This window comes from Acinonyx jubatus, chromosome D3, assembly GCF_027475565.1.
Source record: "Acinonyx jubatus isolate Ajub_Pintada_27869175 chromosome D3, VMU_Ajub_asm_v1.0, whole genome shotgun sequence".
Taxonomy (NCBI): Eukaryota; Metazoa; Chordata; class Mammalia; order Carnivora; family Felidae; genus Acinonyx; species Acinonyx jubatus.
The window spans coordinates 91,610,788-91,629,217 of NC_069392.1; the positions used below are offsets into that span (position 1 = coordinate 91,610,788).

The 18,430-nt window shown below is 54.7% G+C and overlaps 2 protein-coding genes across 14 annotated transcripts in view; both read left to right on the forward strand.

Moving 5' to 3' along the window:
- The window catches only part of ATP9B (ATPase phospholipid transporting 9B (putative)), a 249,096-nt gene that overhangs the window by 132,465 nt on the left and 98,201 nt on the right, over positions 1-18,430 (forward strand). The gene's annotated exons all lie outside the window — the stretch shown is intronic.
- Positions 11,001-18,224, forward strand: LOC128312404 (uncharacterized). The gene is made up of 2 exons (XM_053206085.1): positions 11,001-16,273; positions 16,309-18,224. Exons 1-2 carry the CDS (start codon positions 15,303-15,305, stop codon positions 16,328-16,330), a joined length of 993 nt encoding a protein of 330 aa, XP_053062060.1. The 5' UTR covers positions 11,001-15,302; the 3' UTR covers positions 16,331-18,224.

The following is an 18,430-nucleotide window of genomic DNA, read 5'->3' on the forward strand; positions in this document are numbered from 1 at the left end:
GCGTGTGTGGGTCGTAGGGTGTGTTTTTTTCCTTAATCGTTTTGCTTTTAGGATGAATATTGAGGGCAAATTCAATTTTAAATATTAAGTTTTAAAATCTTAGAAGTTGTCCTGTCATTTGACGTGACTCCTGTCTCCGGGCACCTTATTCTCTGGCGCGGCTTACATTCTGTCCCCTCCCACCGTCCCCGTGCGCAGCTCGCTGTCCACGCGCCTGTGGTTCTGGCTCACGTGCTCTTTTCCGTGGGTGTTGACGCGGGGGCAGTCAGGCGACCTTTCCCGTTGCTGCCTGCGGTGAGGAGCTGGCCCAGGGTTTACTGGTCAGAGTCGGTGCTGCCACCAACCAGCTCTGTGGCCCTGGGCAAGTGGCTGGATTCTGTGTCTTGCTAAGTAAACGTCCCCCGACATTACTGTCTTCCTGTCAAGTGAAGTGTGCGCTGTGAACGAGTGCCATGCTTCTTCAGCCCAGCCCTCGTCGTCAGTCCCGAGATGCTCACTGTGCAAGCAGCCGTGGGGCGCTCTCCCCGACGCCGCCACGCCAGGCAGCCCGGGGACCCCTGAGTGCCCGTGTGCACAGCCTTCTGCCGCTGCTCCTGTCCCTCCTCCTCCTCCCCCCTCCTCCACCTCCTCCTCCCTCCTCTTCCTCCCCACTCCCTCCTTCTTAAAAAAATAGCCTTCTAAGTTTCCTTGGTGTTAATGCAAAGTATCTATAAAACGAAGGGTGGCTTTGGCGTTTTGCAGAATGGGTCTCAAAACGCTGCCCTGCCACTTGTCAGCCTCACGTGTGGAGCAAACGTGCTGTCATCGGCTGGCGCCTTTCTGGTGCTTAAGTCAGCCTTCAGGGCTCCCCTTCCGGTGGAAATCAGCGTAACCGTGATAGCCGAGGCCGAGGTGCAGAGCCGACACGCGGCAGGCGCTGTGGACATGACGTCATGAGTCCGCACAGCCCTCAGAGGGAACGGTGTCATCTGGTTTTAGAGCAGGGACATCGCCGTGCGGAAGGCTGCGCCTGTCAGCGTGGGGCTCGCTTCTCCGTGAGGGCGCTGAGGGTCACAGAGCTCCCATGTGCTGTGAAGACACTTCTGTAAATCAGGGCGTAGGAAGAAGAAAATCTCTACGTTTGCGTATGTTATTAAGTCTTTCGAAGCGTTAAGTGCCAGGTTTATAAGAGAAAACTTCAGGAGACGTTATGAGCGTGCTACAGTGGGCAAAGAGGAGCAGCTGTAGTTTCTCCAGGGGAAGCACTGACCCATGCTGGAGGAACGGGTTCGGTGACACTCAGATGCCTGAAGAAAGGCGGACAGAAAGTATCGTTCGCTGTAAGACACTGTGCGGAGAACGTCCCCGTGTTCCTGGACATCTTAGACGGCTACTGGAAACAAGGAACCCCTTCAGAGGCAAGCCGGATCGTGTACCCGAGTGTCCCTCTCTAGGGAGGCACACTGCCCGTCATCGTCAGTCCCGGGGCCACCCTGGGTGCGGCGAGCGTGCGGGGCGCCGACCCACGCGGCGATCGGCGGAACTTGACCGTGCCACTCGTGACGGCAGAGTCGCCGCAGCTGGAAGGGCGCCTTGTGAGCCCCGTCTCTACGTCGTGCCGCCACCCAGACCGCCCTGAAGCCACGGCGGCCGCCTGCGACCGAGACCTTTCTCCTCAGGGCGCGTGACCGACACGACAGCCGGCGGTCCTCCCGGCCCCTCGGGGAGCCTCCTGGACACGGGCTTCCGTGGCACCGGGGTGGAGGCCCCGGCCACGGCGGGTTACCTGCTGACTCCCGCGGCTTCCTCCGGGGAGGGGTGGCCCCAGGAGGGTAGGTGCCCTCTTCTCGGGGAGAAGCGGGCGTCTCGATGGCCTGGTACCGCTGGCTGGCCCGGCGTGGCTGCGGATGAGAGTGTCCGGGCCTCGTGCGTACAGGGCAGACCAGACGAGCCTCCTGAGACCCCGCACAGTGCGGGCGGGGAAGGGCTGACGGAGGAGGGGTGCCAGGAGGGCAGGGCGGAAGCGGCGGGGGGCGGCCAAGAGCCACGGGAAGGGACTAGCGCGTGCCCTGCCGGGAGAGTCCTGCGGGCGTGGGGCCAGACGCTCGGGCCGGGGCACGGGGCCAGGACGTCGTCCATTGCGTTTCTCTGCGGTGAGAAAATGCAGAGCTACCGGTGCCTTCCATGGAAGGAGAGCGGCGCTCGGTTGACGCAGGAGAAAATGCAGCGTGTGGGCCGACGGTTGTCAGGGGCAGTGACTCCAGTGTGGAGAGAAGGTTCTCTCGGCTTCCTGGGTGCGGAGGGGCGCGGTTCCCCTCTCGCTCGGGGGTGCGCTTGCCCGCAGCCCTCAGGAGCGAGCGGAGACAGGCGCGTGCTCGCTTGTGGAGCTGCTTCCAGCTTCCCGGGTGGAAAGCCCCGCACGAACGCCGTGCTGGCGGAGGGAAGGCCAAAGCCAGCAGTCACCACAACGGAGACGGTGGAGAGCGGGACGCGGGATGCGACGGGAAGCCCCGGAGGACCCGCGCCTGACGGTGAGGGCTCGTCAACTCCAGAGCGACGTAAGGAGCCCCCTGCTGGGAGTCAGGTTAGTGACAGAACCAGTAAGGAGGGTGTGGCCTTCTCAGGCCTACGGTCAGGAGCCCTGGTGGCCGCTCTGAAGTGCCAGATCGTGGGCGGGAGGGTCGGGGGGTACAGGGCTGACAGCAGCCTCCCAATGAGGCGGACGTGTGGCCAGCGTGCCGCAGGCCGTGATCCACGACGTCACAACCCTTCGTCCCCACGGCCCGGGGCCCTGCCCCGCACCCCGCAGTGTCCCGCTGGCTCCGGGGACGGGAGTGTGACTTCCCCACGGAGGTCAGACGGGCCTGTTCACCAGCATCTGTGCTCCTGGAGCCACGTGTAGGGACGCCGGCTGTGTAACCACCGTGACGAGCTGCTTCGTCAAACCTGTTGTTGACCTTGTCCTTCTACCCGTCTCCTGTTGCAAGCCTTAAGTGGGCCGCTTCCTTTTGTCTTCGTTGTGTCTATTCTTTCCTCTCTAGCTGCTTCTTAAAAAGGAAAGCTCTAGCAGAAAAGGAAGGCGCTTCTCCTGGGGTCCCAGAGGCCACCACTCTGTCCCAAGTATGCGTTTAGAGAAACAGAAATTCAGGCAGCTTCTCTAGCTGCTGCCTCAGCCACCTGTCTTACTCTGTGACCCCTCTGTGTCCGCACAGCCTTCTTCCGTGGCCCAGCTGAGCGGCGCAGGGTCGGAGACCTGGGCGTCCCCCGTGCCTGCACGGAGGCCGCCCCGGGGATCCCCTAGATCTCCTGAGTCACAAGCAGGGAGACGCAGCCTCGTCTGGGGGCCGTGACACAGGCCGCCTTTTCCTTAGCGGTCGTGACAGGGAAGAGAATTTGTAGGCAAGTTAAGCTACAACCAAACCCACTTGCTGACAAGTGGCCCACTTTAATGAATCCTTTTGAAGTGATCCTTGAAATCTAAGTTGATAATTTTATGTAATCAAAACATACAGCTTTATGAATATTACGAGGGTTTACCAGAATACTTTTTAAGAAAACGTAGCACGTTTTATCCAGACACGGGGATTGACAATAAATCCCACCAGATTGTCAGATGGAGGAAACATCTGAGGTAGAGAGACGTTCTCCTGGCTCCTTTTCAGGGTTAGCACGCTTCCTCCCCCGCACTCACTGACGGCAGGTGCAGAGCAGGGAGGTGGGGTCTACTCAGTCTGAAATGTTTTTTTTATGTTTACTTATTTTTGAGAGAGAGACACAGTGTGATTGGGGGAGGGGCAGAGAGAGAGGGAGACACAGGATCGGAAGCAGGCTCCAGGTTTCCAAGCTGTCAGCACCGATCTGAGGCAGGGCTCAAACTCATGAACCGTGAGATCCCTACCTGAGCCGAAGTCAGATGCTCAACCGACTGAGCCACCCAGGCGCCCCTCAGTTTGAAATTTTTATCTTAAAACTTTGAACAAATCAAAAGTTTTGATTACTAAGTACTTTAATAATATTTGGTGAAAGTTTAAATTACAAGGAATGCAACTTGAGTAATGGACTGTGCTATAAAACCTAGCTTGAGACATATTTAATAAGATGATACTTGATTACATTTAAGACAGAAAAATTCTTCCAGGAGGTTAAGAAAAATCAATTGTGACAGGTTGCCATTTTCATGCCATTCATAATAATAAGTTGCTCAGAGCAAAAGCATCCAGGATGAGGCGATAATACAGATTGCTTCAAGCAGTTATTGTAGTCCCTCGGGCATATTGATTCGCGTTTCTAATAAAAAGATGCTCTCCGACGGCTCACTGACAGACAGACAGGTGATATGTGCCATTATGTGAATTAGAGCCTCTTCCCTGCATTGTTGTCGGGCGTTTGCAGAGAACAGAACAAAACAGGACCGGCCAGGCTGCACTTTGCAGGGTGCGATACCAAGGCTGTTCTGCAGAACACTTTTCTTACTTCAAAAAGGACAGTTTATTAATATTTTAAAAGTTGCTTTGACCTACATTAAGACGTTACGATAGAATAACTTATTTTTCTCTTTTCTCATGGCGATCAGTGTGCGATCAGTGCACCCCTTAATTTGTTTCATAGTTGCCCTCTTGAGGAATAAAACATCTTTGGGTTTAAATACGTGCTAGCAGTGCGATCACGTGCCTCACGAAGGCGCTGCGTGTTGTTGAGCACGGCATCGTGGTGGATCTCCGTCGAGCTCCGGGAATGCTGTTTTGGATAGCTGTTATTAACATTAACAAGCCGTGGTGTTTGAAAGCCTCCTCGGGAAAAGATTAACTAGAGGAACCAGTAGCTCAGCGGCGTGCAGACGGGACCCCGGGTGGCTCTCGGCGCTCGGGCAGTGCGCTACACCGCGTTCGCCACACTTGTGTGACTGCACACGTTAATATTACAGCTGCTCACAATTAAAAGTTGTGTTTCTTCATCAGCAGTGTGAATGTAAATAAACTTATAATTTCAGGAAAGCAATAAAGAGGCAAAATGCTAAATGCTTCGAAAGCAGTCCTAATGATAACATCTGGGACATAATGCTCTATCAGAGTATGCAGCAAATATCTACACCAGAAAACCTGGATTTAGTCCCTAAGTTCCTCTTAAATATGAATCTGATTATAAAGCAGGTGTTCTAAGTAGGAACACAAGCCTATTTATCATTTAAAATAAAATACATACTTGGTCTCACTAAAGAGACTTAGTTGGACACGGAGTTCTCAACGAGGAGGGCTTCCTCTCATTTGTTGTATGTTCAGTGAAAACACTTGACTGTATTTTGTCATTTCCAAGCCGTATTGGTTAAATTCTTCGTAATCAAAATCTTAACAAAGAAGTAGAATTCATTCAAGAAGCAAGTAAGCGTTTTCATGATTGTTTTTGTTTTTTGAAACCTGGAAACCTTATTCCGAGGCCATAAAAATGGTTAGAAGCTTCTGGAAGGTGTGGAGCCTTGTATATCACGCCGTCTCCATCTCACTTTGTGTGAGCTTGCAAAACGGAGCCCTTCCCCCGGGCCATCCTGAGGGGCTCTGAGGGGCCGGTGAGGGGCAGGCCCGAGAGTACAGGGCCGTCGTCGAACTGGAGGAAGGTGGGGTGCTGGGGGGCAGCGCGATGTCCCCGTTGCTCCAAGAAGTGGTGTCTTCTTCCCAGGAGGGCTGTGTCACCATGCGCGCAGTGGGGTGTAGGCGTGGCCATCCTGGGTTGGGAACAGGTCACGTGCGTGGAGCGTGGCCAGAAGCAGACTTTCCTGGGCGGGGAGTCCCAGCCGGCTCAGCTAGGAGGGAAGGTCGTTTGGTTTCCTCTCTGTGCCCTGGGAAGGCCGACTGTGCAGTGTCCTTGGCCCCACCTGGCTCCTCAGAGCGAGAAGCCCATCTGGGGCCGGGGGGTGGGGGGGCACCAACCGGCCAGCACTCGGCAGGTCCTGTGACATGCTTGTCCTCGGGGCTGGCCCCTTGCGTGGGGCGCCTCCAGCTCACTGCCAGCGACCGAGGCCCTCCCAGACAGCCGGCCCCGTGTGGGAACACCCCCCTCCCGGTGCTCCGCTGGCCCCACGTGGGAACACAACCCCCTCCCCCCCAGCCCCCCGCCCCGCCAGTCCTGTGCGGGGATACCCCCCCCGCCCCCATCCTGTGCCAGCCCCACGTGGGGACCCCTGTCCTGTGCTGGCCACCCTTGCGGTTTCGAGCCTCTGGCACAGCTCCTGCCACACTTGCTGAGCGATTGCACAGCTTTCCGAAGGAGCTGTTCATTTCTTCTCCCTCCATAGTTAATTTTTTCTAAGTGATAATTTTTTTAAAAATACTCCTCAGAAGCAAATCTTAAAACATCTGGTTTCAACTTAATTGTCTTTTAATGCATCTGAAAATGTACTTGGATGCTACTGTTTTTTAAAAATTTGAGTTGTTGACGTTAGAGTAGCAACTGTACCAAAGTTTCTTTTTTTAAAACCGCGTTAACTAAAACATGTGTATGATAAATTTAACATGAAATTAAATGGCTTCTTTTCTCCTCTGTAATTAGCAGTGTCAGCTAATAATTACCTTTTGTAAAACTTTAAAATATATCGTGTGTGAGTGAGTATGAGAGCTTTCCCACTGTGATCACACCAGACGTCTCTGAAAGGCTTGTTTTTAAACTGTGTAAGACCATCAAAATGAAAACTTTTTTGAGGCCTTGAGTCAGAATGACATTTTCAACTCTTGTCATTTGAACACAGGACACAGAAACTTGTGGGGGATAAATTACACATCAGACGTTCCCTTCTTACCTCCGGTATGGATTGAAACTGGTGTGCCAGCGCATGTCCTTGTGGTGCCTCCAAGAGGCAACAGGAAAAGTTTTAAGCGAGCCCAAAACATACAAGTTGCGGGTTAATTAGTCTCTCCCCACAGTGAGCGGAGCCTTCCCGGGGCGAATATTTAGGGCGCGTTAGTTGAGATTCTTACTGTTTGGTGGCGGTAAGTCACGGTTCGAGGCGGCGTCTTGGGAGAGCCTGTCGGGCACTTCCCGTGTCGTCAGCGACCCGTCCACTGACCTCGGGACCATGCGGGCCTGGTCCCGGCGCGGACTCAGAACCGCCTGCGCCGATCCTGAGCCTTAGGACAGACGTGACCCGTTGTCTGTCTGCCGGTTCCTCTAGTCCGCGAGCTTCTGCCCGCAGGGACTGTGCGGGTCTGCGGGTCTGTGTGTCCCCGGCACGGGGTTCGTGCTCAGCAAACGGGGGAACACCCGTGTCACCTGGGGTAACGCTTGTGTCCTTGTCTGTGTCACGTTGCTTCCTGCCCTCCGAGCTCCTCAGACGCAATAGATGTGGGACGGTTTACACTGGGAGCGAGAAAGAGCGTATAGAGGTGGCTCTCTCGAAGGTTCTGTGGAGCATTTGGGGGGGGGGGGGGGCGTGTGCACACGTGTGATAGAGAGCGGGGCTGCCCAGCTGGGTAGCAGAAGCGCTGTGGCAGGTGCCCGGGCAGGGGAACGGCTGCAGGTGAGTGCACGGCCCTGATGGCGCTGGGCCCCAGACCCTGCCCTTCGTACCCGACTCTGTCTTTCGTGCCCGTTCCGGGATCGTTATCTGTTCTGTCCCTGAGTGGCGCGTACACCCGAGCGCCTTCAGCCCCGTGTCTGCCCCGTTACCGTAAAGCTGTCATTTGACATACACTGTTTGTGCTCTCTGCCGCAAAGAGACGTTCCGGATTCATCTTGTAGCTTCTTTGCCCCGTCCTGGGTGCAGTCAGCAGAGAATGGTAGTTGGAAGTCAGGGTCCGGAGCTGGGTGTGCTCGTGGCTGTCGAGATGCGCCGTACCCAGGCCCAGGCATCGGGCAGAGTAAGGAGACGGACGGACGCATGGACAGGAAGATGGGTGGATGGCTGGAGAGATGGACAGATGTGGGCACATCCACACACCATGAAGCCTGTTTTTATGTACGTATATGGATTACCCTGAGTTCAGACACACTTCCTGCTTCAGTTCAGGTCCATAGGGTTTCTTCTAGTTTTCTCCTTCCGTGTCGGAACTCCTTTCCCTGAGAGTGAGAATGTGGTTGTGGCTACCTCGATGCATTTACTTACGTGACCAGTGCCCACACTTGCCGGCTGCACCCCTTTCCTCCTGTTGAACTCCAGCATATCTGGGCCAGCCCATCCTTGCCTGTGTCCTTCCTCCGTGGGCTTGGCCCCAGCCCCCCACCTGGGCCTGTGCCCTCGTGGGGGACTGGGCCACTCTGCTCGGGCACATTCATGTGTGTTGTGTTTCGAAAGGGCGGGGACACATGAATTATTCTCCAATGTTTTTTTTTCACTTTTATTTCATTTCTTGGGGGCTAAAGCCATTGCTTATTCGTTTTCTAGACCTCAGCCCAAGCGTATAGCGTGTTACATGTTCAGTGCATCCTGATGGAGCAAACAGATGAGTCAGTTGTTGAGAGAACCGATAGAAGATGTAGTAAACACTTAGAGCATCATCCCGAGAGCCTGTAGGTGACTACAGGATAGTACTTGTCTTTGATCGACGTAAGAGGAAGTGCTCACTCTTTGAGACCGACTGCGACGTTTCTCTGGTGAGCAGGGTTTTTAGTTTTGGCATCTCCGTGGTCCCAGTCTCCCGTGTCCGCCTAACAGGTGTTCTTGCTGTGGGGCCTCCCTCTATCCACGGAAAGCCCTGGGCAGGCACGGGCACGAGGCCTGATTGTTCATGTGGACCCCGACCCCCACCCCTGCTCCTGCCGAACAGCGGTCCCCGGACCCTGGGCAGAGACGCTGCCGAAACCACGTCCCTCCCCTTTCTCCGTCTGCCACTCCAGAATCCAGTAAACCGGACTGAATGCGAATCGCCTTTTGCCTCTGTTACTGCTTGGGATTCGAAATGATAACGGTGTCCTGAAAGAGATTACAGTCGAAAGAGGGAATGCGGCGTGGATACGTTTGTCTTCTCTTCCCCTATATTTTACAAATAGTAAACCCTCGATAAGTAATGACTTATTTGAGGTAGGAGTTGCTGTGTTGACATTAAGGATAGTTTTGTTTTTTTGTTTTTGTTTTTTAATATTCCAAATTAAGTGACTTCAGAGTTAATGAACAGATTCGGGGAACTAGGCCTGGAGCCCAAAGTTAGGTCTTCAAGCCACAGAGAGGATTCCTGTTGACCTGGCTGTTGGTGCGGGTGCAGCCGCACGCCCGCCACTTGTCTTCCCCGCGGGAGTGCGTGCGGCTGGGCCGCGTGGCTGCGGGACACAAACCACGTGCCGTTGAGAAGCAGAGAAGGAGACGAAGGTCACATTGCTACATAAAGTCCATTAACCTGTGGGGACGAGCGGGCTGCATGTGACATGATTTAGAGAGGGATTTATTGTGTTTGGGTTGGGTATTTAGTCATGCGAGCGACAATTTTCCTAAGTTAAAGTCAATAATTTGTGTTTTTATTACAATTCATAGCCTTAAGACACAGACATGGTCTGAAACCCCCAACACAGAAAACAGAATTTTCATAATGGACCCTTTTAATATGTTTTTAATTCCAAACAATATAAAGAAAAATGACTACTTCCAAGTTGTAATTTCGGGCTCAGATGATGCACTGGTTCTGTCCTTCAGATAAATGCAGATGGCTTTGCAGCAGCTTGACTCCGGGAGAGCGCACTCTCAGCCTCGTTGGCAGTCAGGTCAGGTTACCAAAGAGTGCACTCTGGATTCTAGAAGAATATCAGATTGAAAAGTTCCCTCACGTTCCTTAATTGGTCCCGAATTCCTACTCGAGATCTGTCCTTAAAGCTTGGCTGTCTGCATGAAGAACCGTAACGATTGCAACGATATTTAGGGTTGCTAATTAACACCAGTCAATAAGTAAACGGGCTCTTGCACATCTTAAAGTGTCTGTGTCATCGCACAGTTTCATTTAATACACGTTCCGAATCGTTTTAAGGACGTGTAATGTGCCAGGTTGTGAGTGTGCCGTCTCTGTTTTGACGCTGACTCAATACGTTGGACGGAAGGGGCGGGGGGAGGGGGGGAGGGTACGCAGGGCCTGGGTCTGTTTTCCAAGTGCCACTCACCGTGCTCTGGAGGGACAGTCCGCATGCAGGTTTTAAGAGTGAATGAAGAGCAACTCCATCATTTCCCCTTAAGGAGAATCTCAGTAGTTCCAGAAGTCTAAAAGTGTTGTTTCGCTAGCGTTGCAGTACTGGCTTCTGTGGTGAGGTGGGAGGCCTTCGGCTCCTGTCACCCTGGCGTGTGGGGAGGGGGGGCCCGGCCCACGCCTGCTCGTTGTCGGCTCTGAATCTCCGTTAGTTTGGTCGTTGGATGCAGGCCGAGCTGTTGGCTGCTGTTATCGATTAATACGAAGTTGCTTCTGCTTATACCTGTTTGCTACCAATTCACCTTACACGTTTCATACTGAGAAAGTGAGCATAAATGCTCAGGCTGTATTTAGTGCCTCCCGGCTCTGCTGAGAACTGCCCGGAGTGCTGGTAACTTGCCCCTTCGTCATTGGCGAACACTTGTTCTGTACAACAGGTGCTTCTGGAGGGAAGGAAGTACATGGGGACACAGACCCCCTTCCCTCAAGGAGCGTGTCGCCCGCCCAGTGGGACACACGTTAACAGACCTGGCCGTTACAGTCTTGCCCGTCGTCGGGTGTGTGGGGAGCACCGAAGACGGGCTCTAACCGACCCGGGGTTGTGAGGGAGGTGGGGCCCGGAGGGGTCGGACCCGAGGAGGGGGCCACAAGGTCGGGGACGTGCCCTGGTCCCGGACCAGGAGCGACGGGGTGCTGTTGGTGTGTGTGTAAGGAAGGGGCGGCAAGAGTTGTCCTTGAAGACACGCTCAAGGGCTGGGTCACCCAGGGCCCTCTGTGCCGCCGAGGAGGGCTTGACCCACACCCCCGACCCAGGGCGGAACGAGCTGAGGGGCGGAGGTGTGCGTGGTGCGGTGGGTTGTTGTGCAGCTGTGTGCAAGGCTGTGCCAGAGCGAGGGGAGACGCACGCCAGACGGCTGGACGCAGCCGGCTGGACGGCACGCGAGTGAGGAGGTGACGTCGTGCACTTTATGTACAGCACGTCGTCCGACACTTCATAACTGCTCAGAGTAGGTCCACGAACAGAATAGAGGACCCAGAAACGGACCCCCACGCGTGCGGCCAACGCATCTCCAACAGAGCGGGAAAGAATATCCAGTGGAAAAAAGACAGTCGCGTCGGCAAGTGGTGCTGGGAAAACTGGACAGCGACGTGCAGGAGAAGGAACCCGGGCCGCCTTCTGACACCAGACACACGAGAACTAGAATTTGTAAAATATCAACGTGAAGCAAAAAATACGTAGCCTAGTGCTCAGCTTTTGAGTTTCTAAGTAGATTTAAAACAAACAAACAAACAAACGTAATGGTGTTGAGATCTGAGACTTTGATTTGAAAGAACTGTGTGCTTTGAGATTTAAGAAGTCGGGTCTTCAGGGAACCCAGGTGGAGTTTATTTGTGGGCGGTACAGAAGGGAGACGACACGAGCAAACCGTCCGGCGTGGGCATCCCCGCGATGTCTTAGCCTGCCCTGGATGGGACAGGACACGAAAGACGAAAGACAGGTGTGGATGTGGCGCTGCTGCCTCCCAGACCGCCCCCCCCCCCCCCCCGTCCCCGCCAGCGGAGCTGTGCAAGCCGGAGACAGCCTGGTCCCCGGTCCTCTGCATGTGAGCCCCTCCCATGCGTACTGCGGGCTTCACAGTCACGCAGGACAGTGCCGGAGGTTTCCCTGCCCCCAGGAGGGTGCATACGGGGGAGAAGACCGGGAAAACGGCTGCCATGGTGCCGACTACCGGCCCCGGGATCCAGCACCCAGGGCCGCTGCCTTGCGGATGGATAGTGGGCGGAGGGTGGCCTCCCTGTCCTCAGCTGCTACTGAGCCCCCCTCAGCCCATCCGGGAACTTAGAGGTAGGTAGGGGCGCGGAAACAGAATGGCCAAGGCCGGAATGAAATTTGATTTAAATCTGAAATACTACTTGCTAATTGTAGGATGTGACCAGATTATATTCTGCTAGATTGAATATCTAGGAACTTGTTTTAGGAAAATACAGGTATGCTTTGCACATCCCTGCCTACCTCCTGTAAAAACGGTACCTACTACTCTAAACTTCCCGAACCTTGGCATACTCGGAGGTCGAGAATTCTAGGTGCGATTGGATACGGTCCTGTATCTCCTGGTCATGGTAGAGATATCGTGGGGACAGATACTGGACTCACGGAAACTGAGTAGGCTTGGGCCAAGGACGTGATCTGTGCTCCTCTAAGAGTTTAGGGTATAGGTCAGAGGAATAGAAGCCACAAAAGGGGGCGGGGCTATGAGTTGAATCAGAGAAGAGTTTCGAGCGAGAGGGGATGATCACCAGTATCAAATGCAGCTAACTAGAAAATAGACACGCATCTGACTGTTGGGACGACTTTGGGGACCTCTAGAAGGTGAAGGTGGAAGTCAGATGGAGGGGAGGTAAGGAGGGGGGGGAGCGGATGGCCTGACGGGTTTTGTGGGACTGGCTGTTGTTTCTAGGGCAGAAAAAGTGTGGCCACGTTTCCATGGAAGCATGTTTCCAGCCACGCCAGTAGCAGGGAAGAGGTGGACGATTCCAGAGAGACCAGGTCGGCAGAAGCACATCCCAAAGGAAGCGGGAAGGCCTTCAGCAAAGCGGCGGGTGTGCTTGAACCGGATGGGGGGACCTCCCGTTTCACGAGGCAGGAGAGAGAACAGGAGGAAGTCCGGTGGGTGCAGATTCGTCCAGCGGGGTGTGGAAGCCACCCAGCTCCGTGTTCTGGACGAAGCAGGAAATGTGTTTGTCTGTCACAGTGAGGCCAGCCGGGTGGCTCAGTCCGTTGAGTGTCAGACTTGATGTCCGCTCAGGTCGTGATCTCGTGACCCGTGGGATTGAGCCCCGCGTCGGTCTCTGTGCTGATGCATGCTTTTTCTCCAATAAACGTAACGGAGAGGGAAGTTAAGTCAGGGGAGAGGCCTCTGGCCTTGAGAGAAACCTCGGGGATTTGGAGTGGAGAAGGCTGGAGAGCAAGCCGTGCAAGGCATTGGAGAGATGGATCCGTGTTGCTGAGGCCCTAGTAGAGGCTGGAGCCTGCGTTTCTAGAAGGATTATCTTAAATTGCTGTGTGACTTTCTCCAGCAAGGAGTCCCCGGAAGCAGGGATCCGGATGTTGGGGTTTGGCTGACAGGGTTTTATGGCAGGTGACTCAGAGCGAGCTAATGTGTGGGAACAGTCCCCAACGTGTCCAGTGGCTCGGAAACAGCTTGTTCCTGCCTGGAGACTGCTCTTCTTGGGGTGACCGGAAATTTGGGTTTCTCCCAGCTTGTGGTTCCGGCATCCCTGGGGCCTCGTCGCTGCCCCTCCCTCCTGCTGGAAGCGGGGAGCACGCTGTGCCCTCCAGCATCAGCCCGGGAAACCCACACTCCTGGCCCTTGAGCGGAAAGGAGCTGAGCCCACAAAACCGGTGACTGTCCCCCGAAATCTGGAGACACAGGCTGAGATGTGCTGAGCTGGAACCGGAAACTGGGTGGAACAGCTGAGTGCTCATTGTGACAGATTCTGGAGGACGGCTGCGCACCTAGGCTGGGGCCTGGGCGCTGCCGTCTTGGGGGCTCACTTCCGTGGGCTTTTACGCGCAGAACACCACCTGCTCCGCAAGGCAGGGAGGGGACAACGGCAAGTGTCTTACTCGTAGACCGTGAAAAGCCTGTCTGGCCTTGTGCCACCCGGGGAGGGCATCTCTCCCACTCAGCCCCCCGCTTGTGAAGGTGGCAGATCCATTAAGAACCCGACCTAGTTACGGGATTCTAGAACACTCCTCCTGTCCCACGCTGTACGCGCACGCCAGCGGGTGGCTGGTGCAGCCGTAGTGGGTCCCCAGCGAGAGAGAAAGCCGCACTCAGGAAGCCCAGGTCGGCGGGAGACGGAGAGGTGGACGCCGGAGGTCCTGCCCGGATTCATAGGAAACCTCATGCTAAAAGCTGTTTACGTCAGTTCCTATTACGTGGTGCGTCACGTCCGGCTTGAAACAAACCTCGTAAGACACGCCGCCAGGTAGGGAAAAAGTCTGACGAAACGAAGCAAGCCTCAGGGCCGGGCCCCTGTGTGACCCCGTGTTTGGAGTTAGACCGGGAACGTGCAGGGTCCGTGGTCAACACGTTAAGGGCTCTAATAGGGAAAGCAGACGTTGTGTGAGAGTTAACTAACTTTGAACTTAAGTTTTTAAAGAAGTAAATTAAGTCAATAAATAACCTCGACATCTAAGGGAAAAAAAAAGTTACGGGTCCACTGCATGTCCACGTGGGGAAACCGCAAACTGTCCCGTCCCCACCCACGTCAAACGGAAAACCCAGATTCACGGGCCAAGAGATGCGACCGAGGTCAGCGGATGTGGACGCTGCCTTCAGGGAGGTGGACACTCAGGACCAAGAGGAGGTGGTGGAAATGAAAATCACTGTAGCAGAAACGAAGACCGTCGGTGGCGAGCTTCTCGGTGGGCTGGACACGGCCCAGGGGAGACTCCGCCCAAAGACACGCGCAGAGAGACCTCCCGAACGAGAAGCAGAAAGGAAAAGGAACGGGAAGGGGGACCCAGAAGCCTGGAGCGGAGCCCCCGAGGAGCGAGGACACTCCCAGCAGTGCAACACACCCCTAGCGGGGACACTGGCCGCAGAGAGGACAGACAGGCAGGTGAAGCAGTAACGCTGAGCGTTCCCTAAAACTAGCGGCAGACGCCAGCCGCGGATCCAGGACGCTCGAGGAACACCGAGCCCGGTGAATGCCAGGAAAGGCGGGACCCACTTGTGTGACACTCAGGCCGTGGCGACCCAAAGGCAGGGAGCACCTTGACGGAAGCCAGAGGAAGTCAGAGCTCCGGCCTGGAAAGGGGCAGGCCACCCCCCCACCTCCCACACCGCCGGGAACGGGTGTCCCCTCGCCGTCGCGCAGGCCGGAGGAGGGGGCCGGCCCAGGGAGGAAAAGGACAGCTGAAGGATTAGCCAGAGTCTTCCAGAACCTGGGAGGGAGGAGGAACCGGTAGACTGAACACGACCACCCGGTTGGGAAACTGGAGAGCGGGAGACCCCCTCGCCCCCACCGCCTTCCCAGTCACGCTGCCGGACGGCACGAGCAGGGAGGCGAGTGTGCACCCACGTGCCGCCGCGTGCATGCCGTGGGGCTCGGGAGTGCGACGGGTGGCGTGCGGTTTACGGTCACGCGTGGAAGCGTGGGTCGCCGTGGGGGGACGTCTGTGGGCGCCCCTGTGCCGCCTTAGGTGGTCGCGTCCGTTATATGCCGGCTCCTTCTCTGAGCTTCCAGAGGTGCTCTCCGTTAGCGTCTTCTGAGGCGTTAGATCCAGTTGTGCGCCTCGTCGTCCCCCGAGGCGGTCGCCCGCCACACGCCTTGCTCCTAGCACTCGTCTTGTGCCGTGGAGCGGCGGAGGCTTCCGCGGTGAAGGTTTCCGTCTGTCCTCGCATCGGGTTCAAGAACAGAGTGACATTGCGTCTGCGTTACCCCGTTGTAACTCTTACCTTCCGTTCCCACGCGTGCACCAGAGCGCACAAACCTGAGGCGTGCGGGTCGGCGAGCCACCTCCCCGTCTGGCACTTGGGCGGGAAAGGGCGCTCCGGGAGCTTCCCTGCCTCGCTCTTTCCTCCCCGCGCAGAGCCACCGTCCCGCCTCGGCGGCACGACTCCTCTCGCTCTCCCGTTTGCACAACGCGGTTTCGGGAAGCGTGTTGTGTTGAGCCTGGCTCATCGGGCGCAAAGCTCTGCGTGTGTGAGGCCGGCCGCAGCTGCTGCCGTGTGCCGCGTCGGTGCCCGTGTCCCCGGTGTGACCGCGAGCGCGTGGTGCGTCGTCTGCAGTCGAGGGAGGGAACCTTCGGGCCCCGCCAGCGTGTCGCTGTTCCCTGTGGTTCTGCGGCAGACGTCGGCGTGCGTGTGTCGGCGTGCGCCCAGGCGTGCTTCCCCTGGGTGGGGGCCTGGCCGCACGATGTGTTCACGGTCGCTTCGCGGGATCCCAGTCTCCAGGATGAGACACGCTTTTCGTCCGTCCCGGTGCCGGGAGCCCCGGTTCCGCCGTGACCTGGTGCCCGCCCGCATCGCCTGCTTTTCCCGCTGGGAGCGTCGTAGGGATATGTGGGGACGCTTCCTGTGTTCTTTGTCCTCACTTCCCCGAGGACCGATGAGGCTCAGCTCCCTTCCTGAGCTTCCTGGCGGCCCCGGGCGTGTTGGTGTGAGAAGCACCCGTGTGTGTGTGTGTGTGTGTGTGTGTGTGTGTGTGTGTGTGTGTCTTCTAGCTGTTTGTCCCCCGGCCGTTAGTCCTTCCCGTCTCCTGCTGAGCAGGTGGCCGCTAGGGCGTGGGACTGCCCCGGCCTCGAGCTCCTGGAGTCTTGCGGAATAGTGGTTCTCTACTGATCCAGCTGGCTCCTTGTCTTTCCGGCGTGAGGGCTCCCTCCGCCCCGGGTCCCGAAGACACTCCCTTATCTTCTTACCCTGTCACATCTCTTGACCTGTGAGACCGGGTTTTCTCTTTGGTGTGCGTGGGGACGGGACAGTTTGTGGTTTTCCCATGTGGACATGCAGTGGACCCGTAACCTTTTGTTTTTTTTCCCTTAGACGTCAAGTTTTATTTATTGACTTATTTTACTTGTTTAAAAATGTAAATTCAAAGTTAGTTAACATAGATTGTAATAATTATTTCAGGAACAGAATCTAGTGATTTATCCCTCACGTATTACACCCAGTGCTCGTTCCAACAAGTGCCCTCCTTCGTGCCCGTCACCCCTCTAGCCCATCCCCCAGCCACCTGCCTTCATCAACCCTCAGTCTGTTCTCTGCATTTAGGAGTCTTACGGTTTGCATCCCTCTCTGTGTTTGCCTTATTTTGTCTTCCCTTCTCCTGTGTTCATCTGTTGTGTTTCTTAAGTTCCACATATGAGCGACATCGTGGTATTTGTGGTTCTCTGACTGATTCGTTTTGCTTAGCCTGACACACTCTAGTTCCATCCATGTTGTTGCATGTGGCAAGATCTCATTCTTTTTGATTGCTGAGTAGTATTCCATTGTATACAGACCACATCTTCTTTATTCATTCACGTGTCTGGACATTTGGGCTCTTTCCATACTTTAGCTATGGTCGCTAGCACTGCTGTAAACATCGGGGTGCATATGCCTCTTTGACTCAGTGCTTCCTGTATCCTTTGGATAAATTCCTAGTAGTGCAATTGGTGGATAGTAGGGTGGTTCTAGTTTTAATTTTTTGAGGAACCTCCATGCTCTTCTCCAGAGTGGCTGCACCAGCTTGCATTGCCACCAACAATGCAAAAGAGATCCTCTTTCTCCGAATCCTCACCAACATCTGTTGTTGCCTGAGTTGTTAATTTAGCCACTCTGACAGGTGTGAGGTGGTATTGCATTGTGGTTTTCATTTGTATCTCCCTGATGATGACGACGGTGATGATGATGGTGATGATGATGTTGAGCATTTTTCGTGTGTTGGTTGGCCACCTGAATGTCTTCTTTGGAGAGTGTCTATTCATGTCTTTTGCCCATTTCTTCACTGGATTATTTGTATTTTTGGGTGTTGACTTTGATAAATTCTTTATAGATTTTGGATACTAACCCTTCATCTGATATGTCGCTTGCAAATATCTTCTCCCATTCTGTCGGTTGCCTTTTAGTTTTGCTGATTGTTTCCTTCGCTGTGCAGAAGCTTTTTATCTTGATGAGGTCCCAATAGTTCATTTTTGGTTTTGTTTCCCTTGCCTCCAGAGACGTGTCAGGTAAGAAGTTGCTGCGGCCGAGGTCAGAGAGGTTGTTGCCTATTTTCTCCTCGAGGATTTTGAGGGCTCCTGTCTTACATTTAGGTCTTTCATCCATTTAGAGTTTATTCTTGTGTCTGGTGTGAGGAAGCAGACCCATAACCGTCTTGACGGTCTGTCCTTTCCCCGGTGCCGCAGGCAGGCGTGGGTGCATGTCTGTGTGCAGCGGGTGTGCGTCCGGACCCTCTTCTCCGATGGCCCTGTTCATGTTCATCAGCTTCTGTGCTAAATGGTCTTCAGTTAGTGCAGGGGCTTTGATTCGGATTGCTTTTAATCTTCAGAGAACTTTGACGCATGCTGTGTATCCCACGTTCATTCAGGTGTTATTTAAGTTCCTCAATAATGTCTTAGGATTTTTCTTTGTAGAGTTTTGTACACCTTTTGTTCAATTTACTTGTAAGTATGTATGTAGACTTTGGTGATGCTGTTTCAGTTGTTACCTTCTTAGAATTTCATTTTCTGTTTACTGCTCTATAAAAGTGTAATTGCAGTGAACTTTTTCTTCCCAAATTGGCTTCCCGTTAAAAATATTAAATGCATACTTTGCATTTTAACGGTACATCCCCAATCAGATGTCAAGCACTGCCATGTCAAAAGT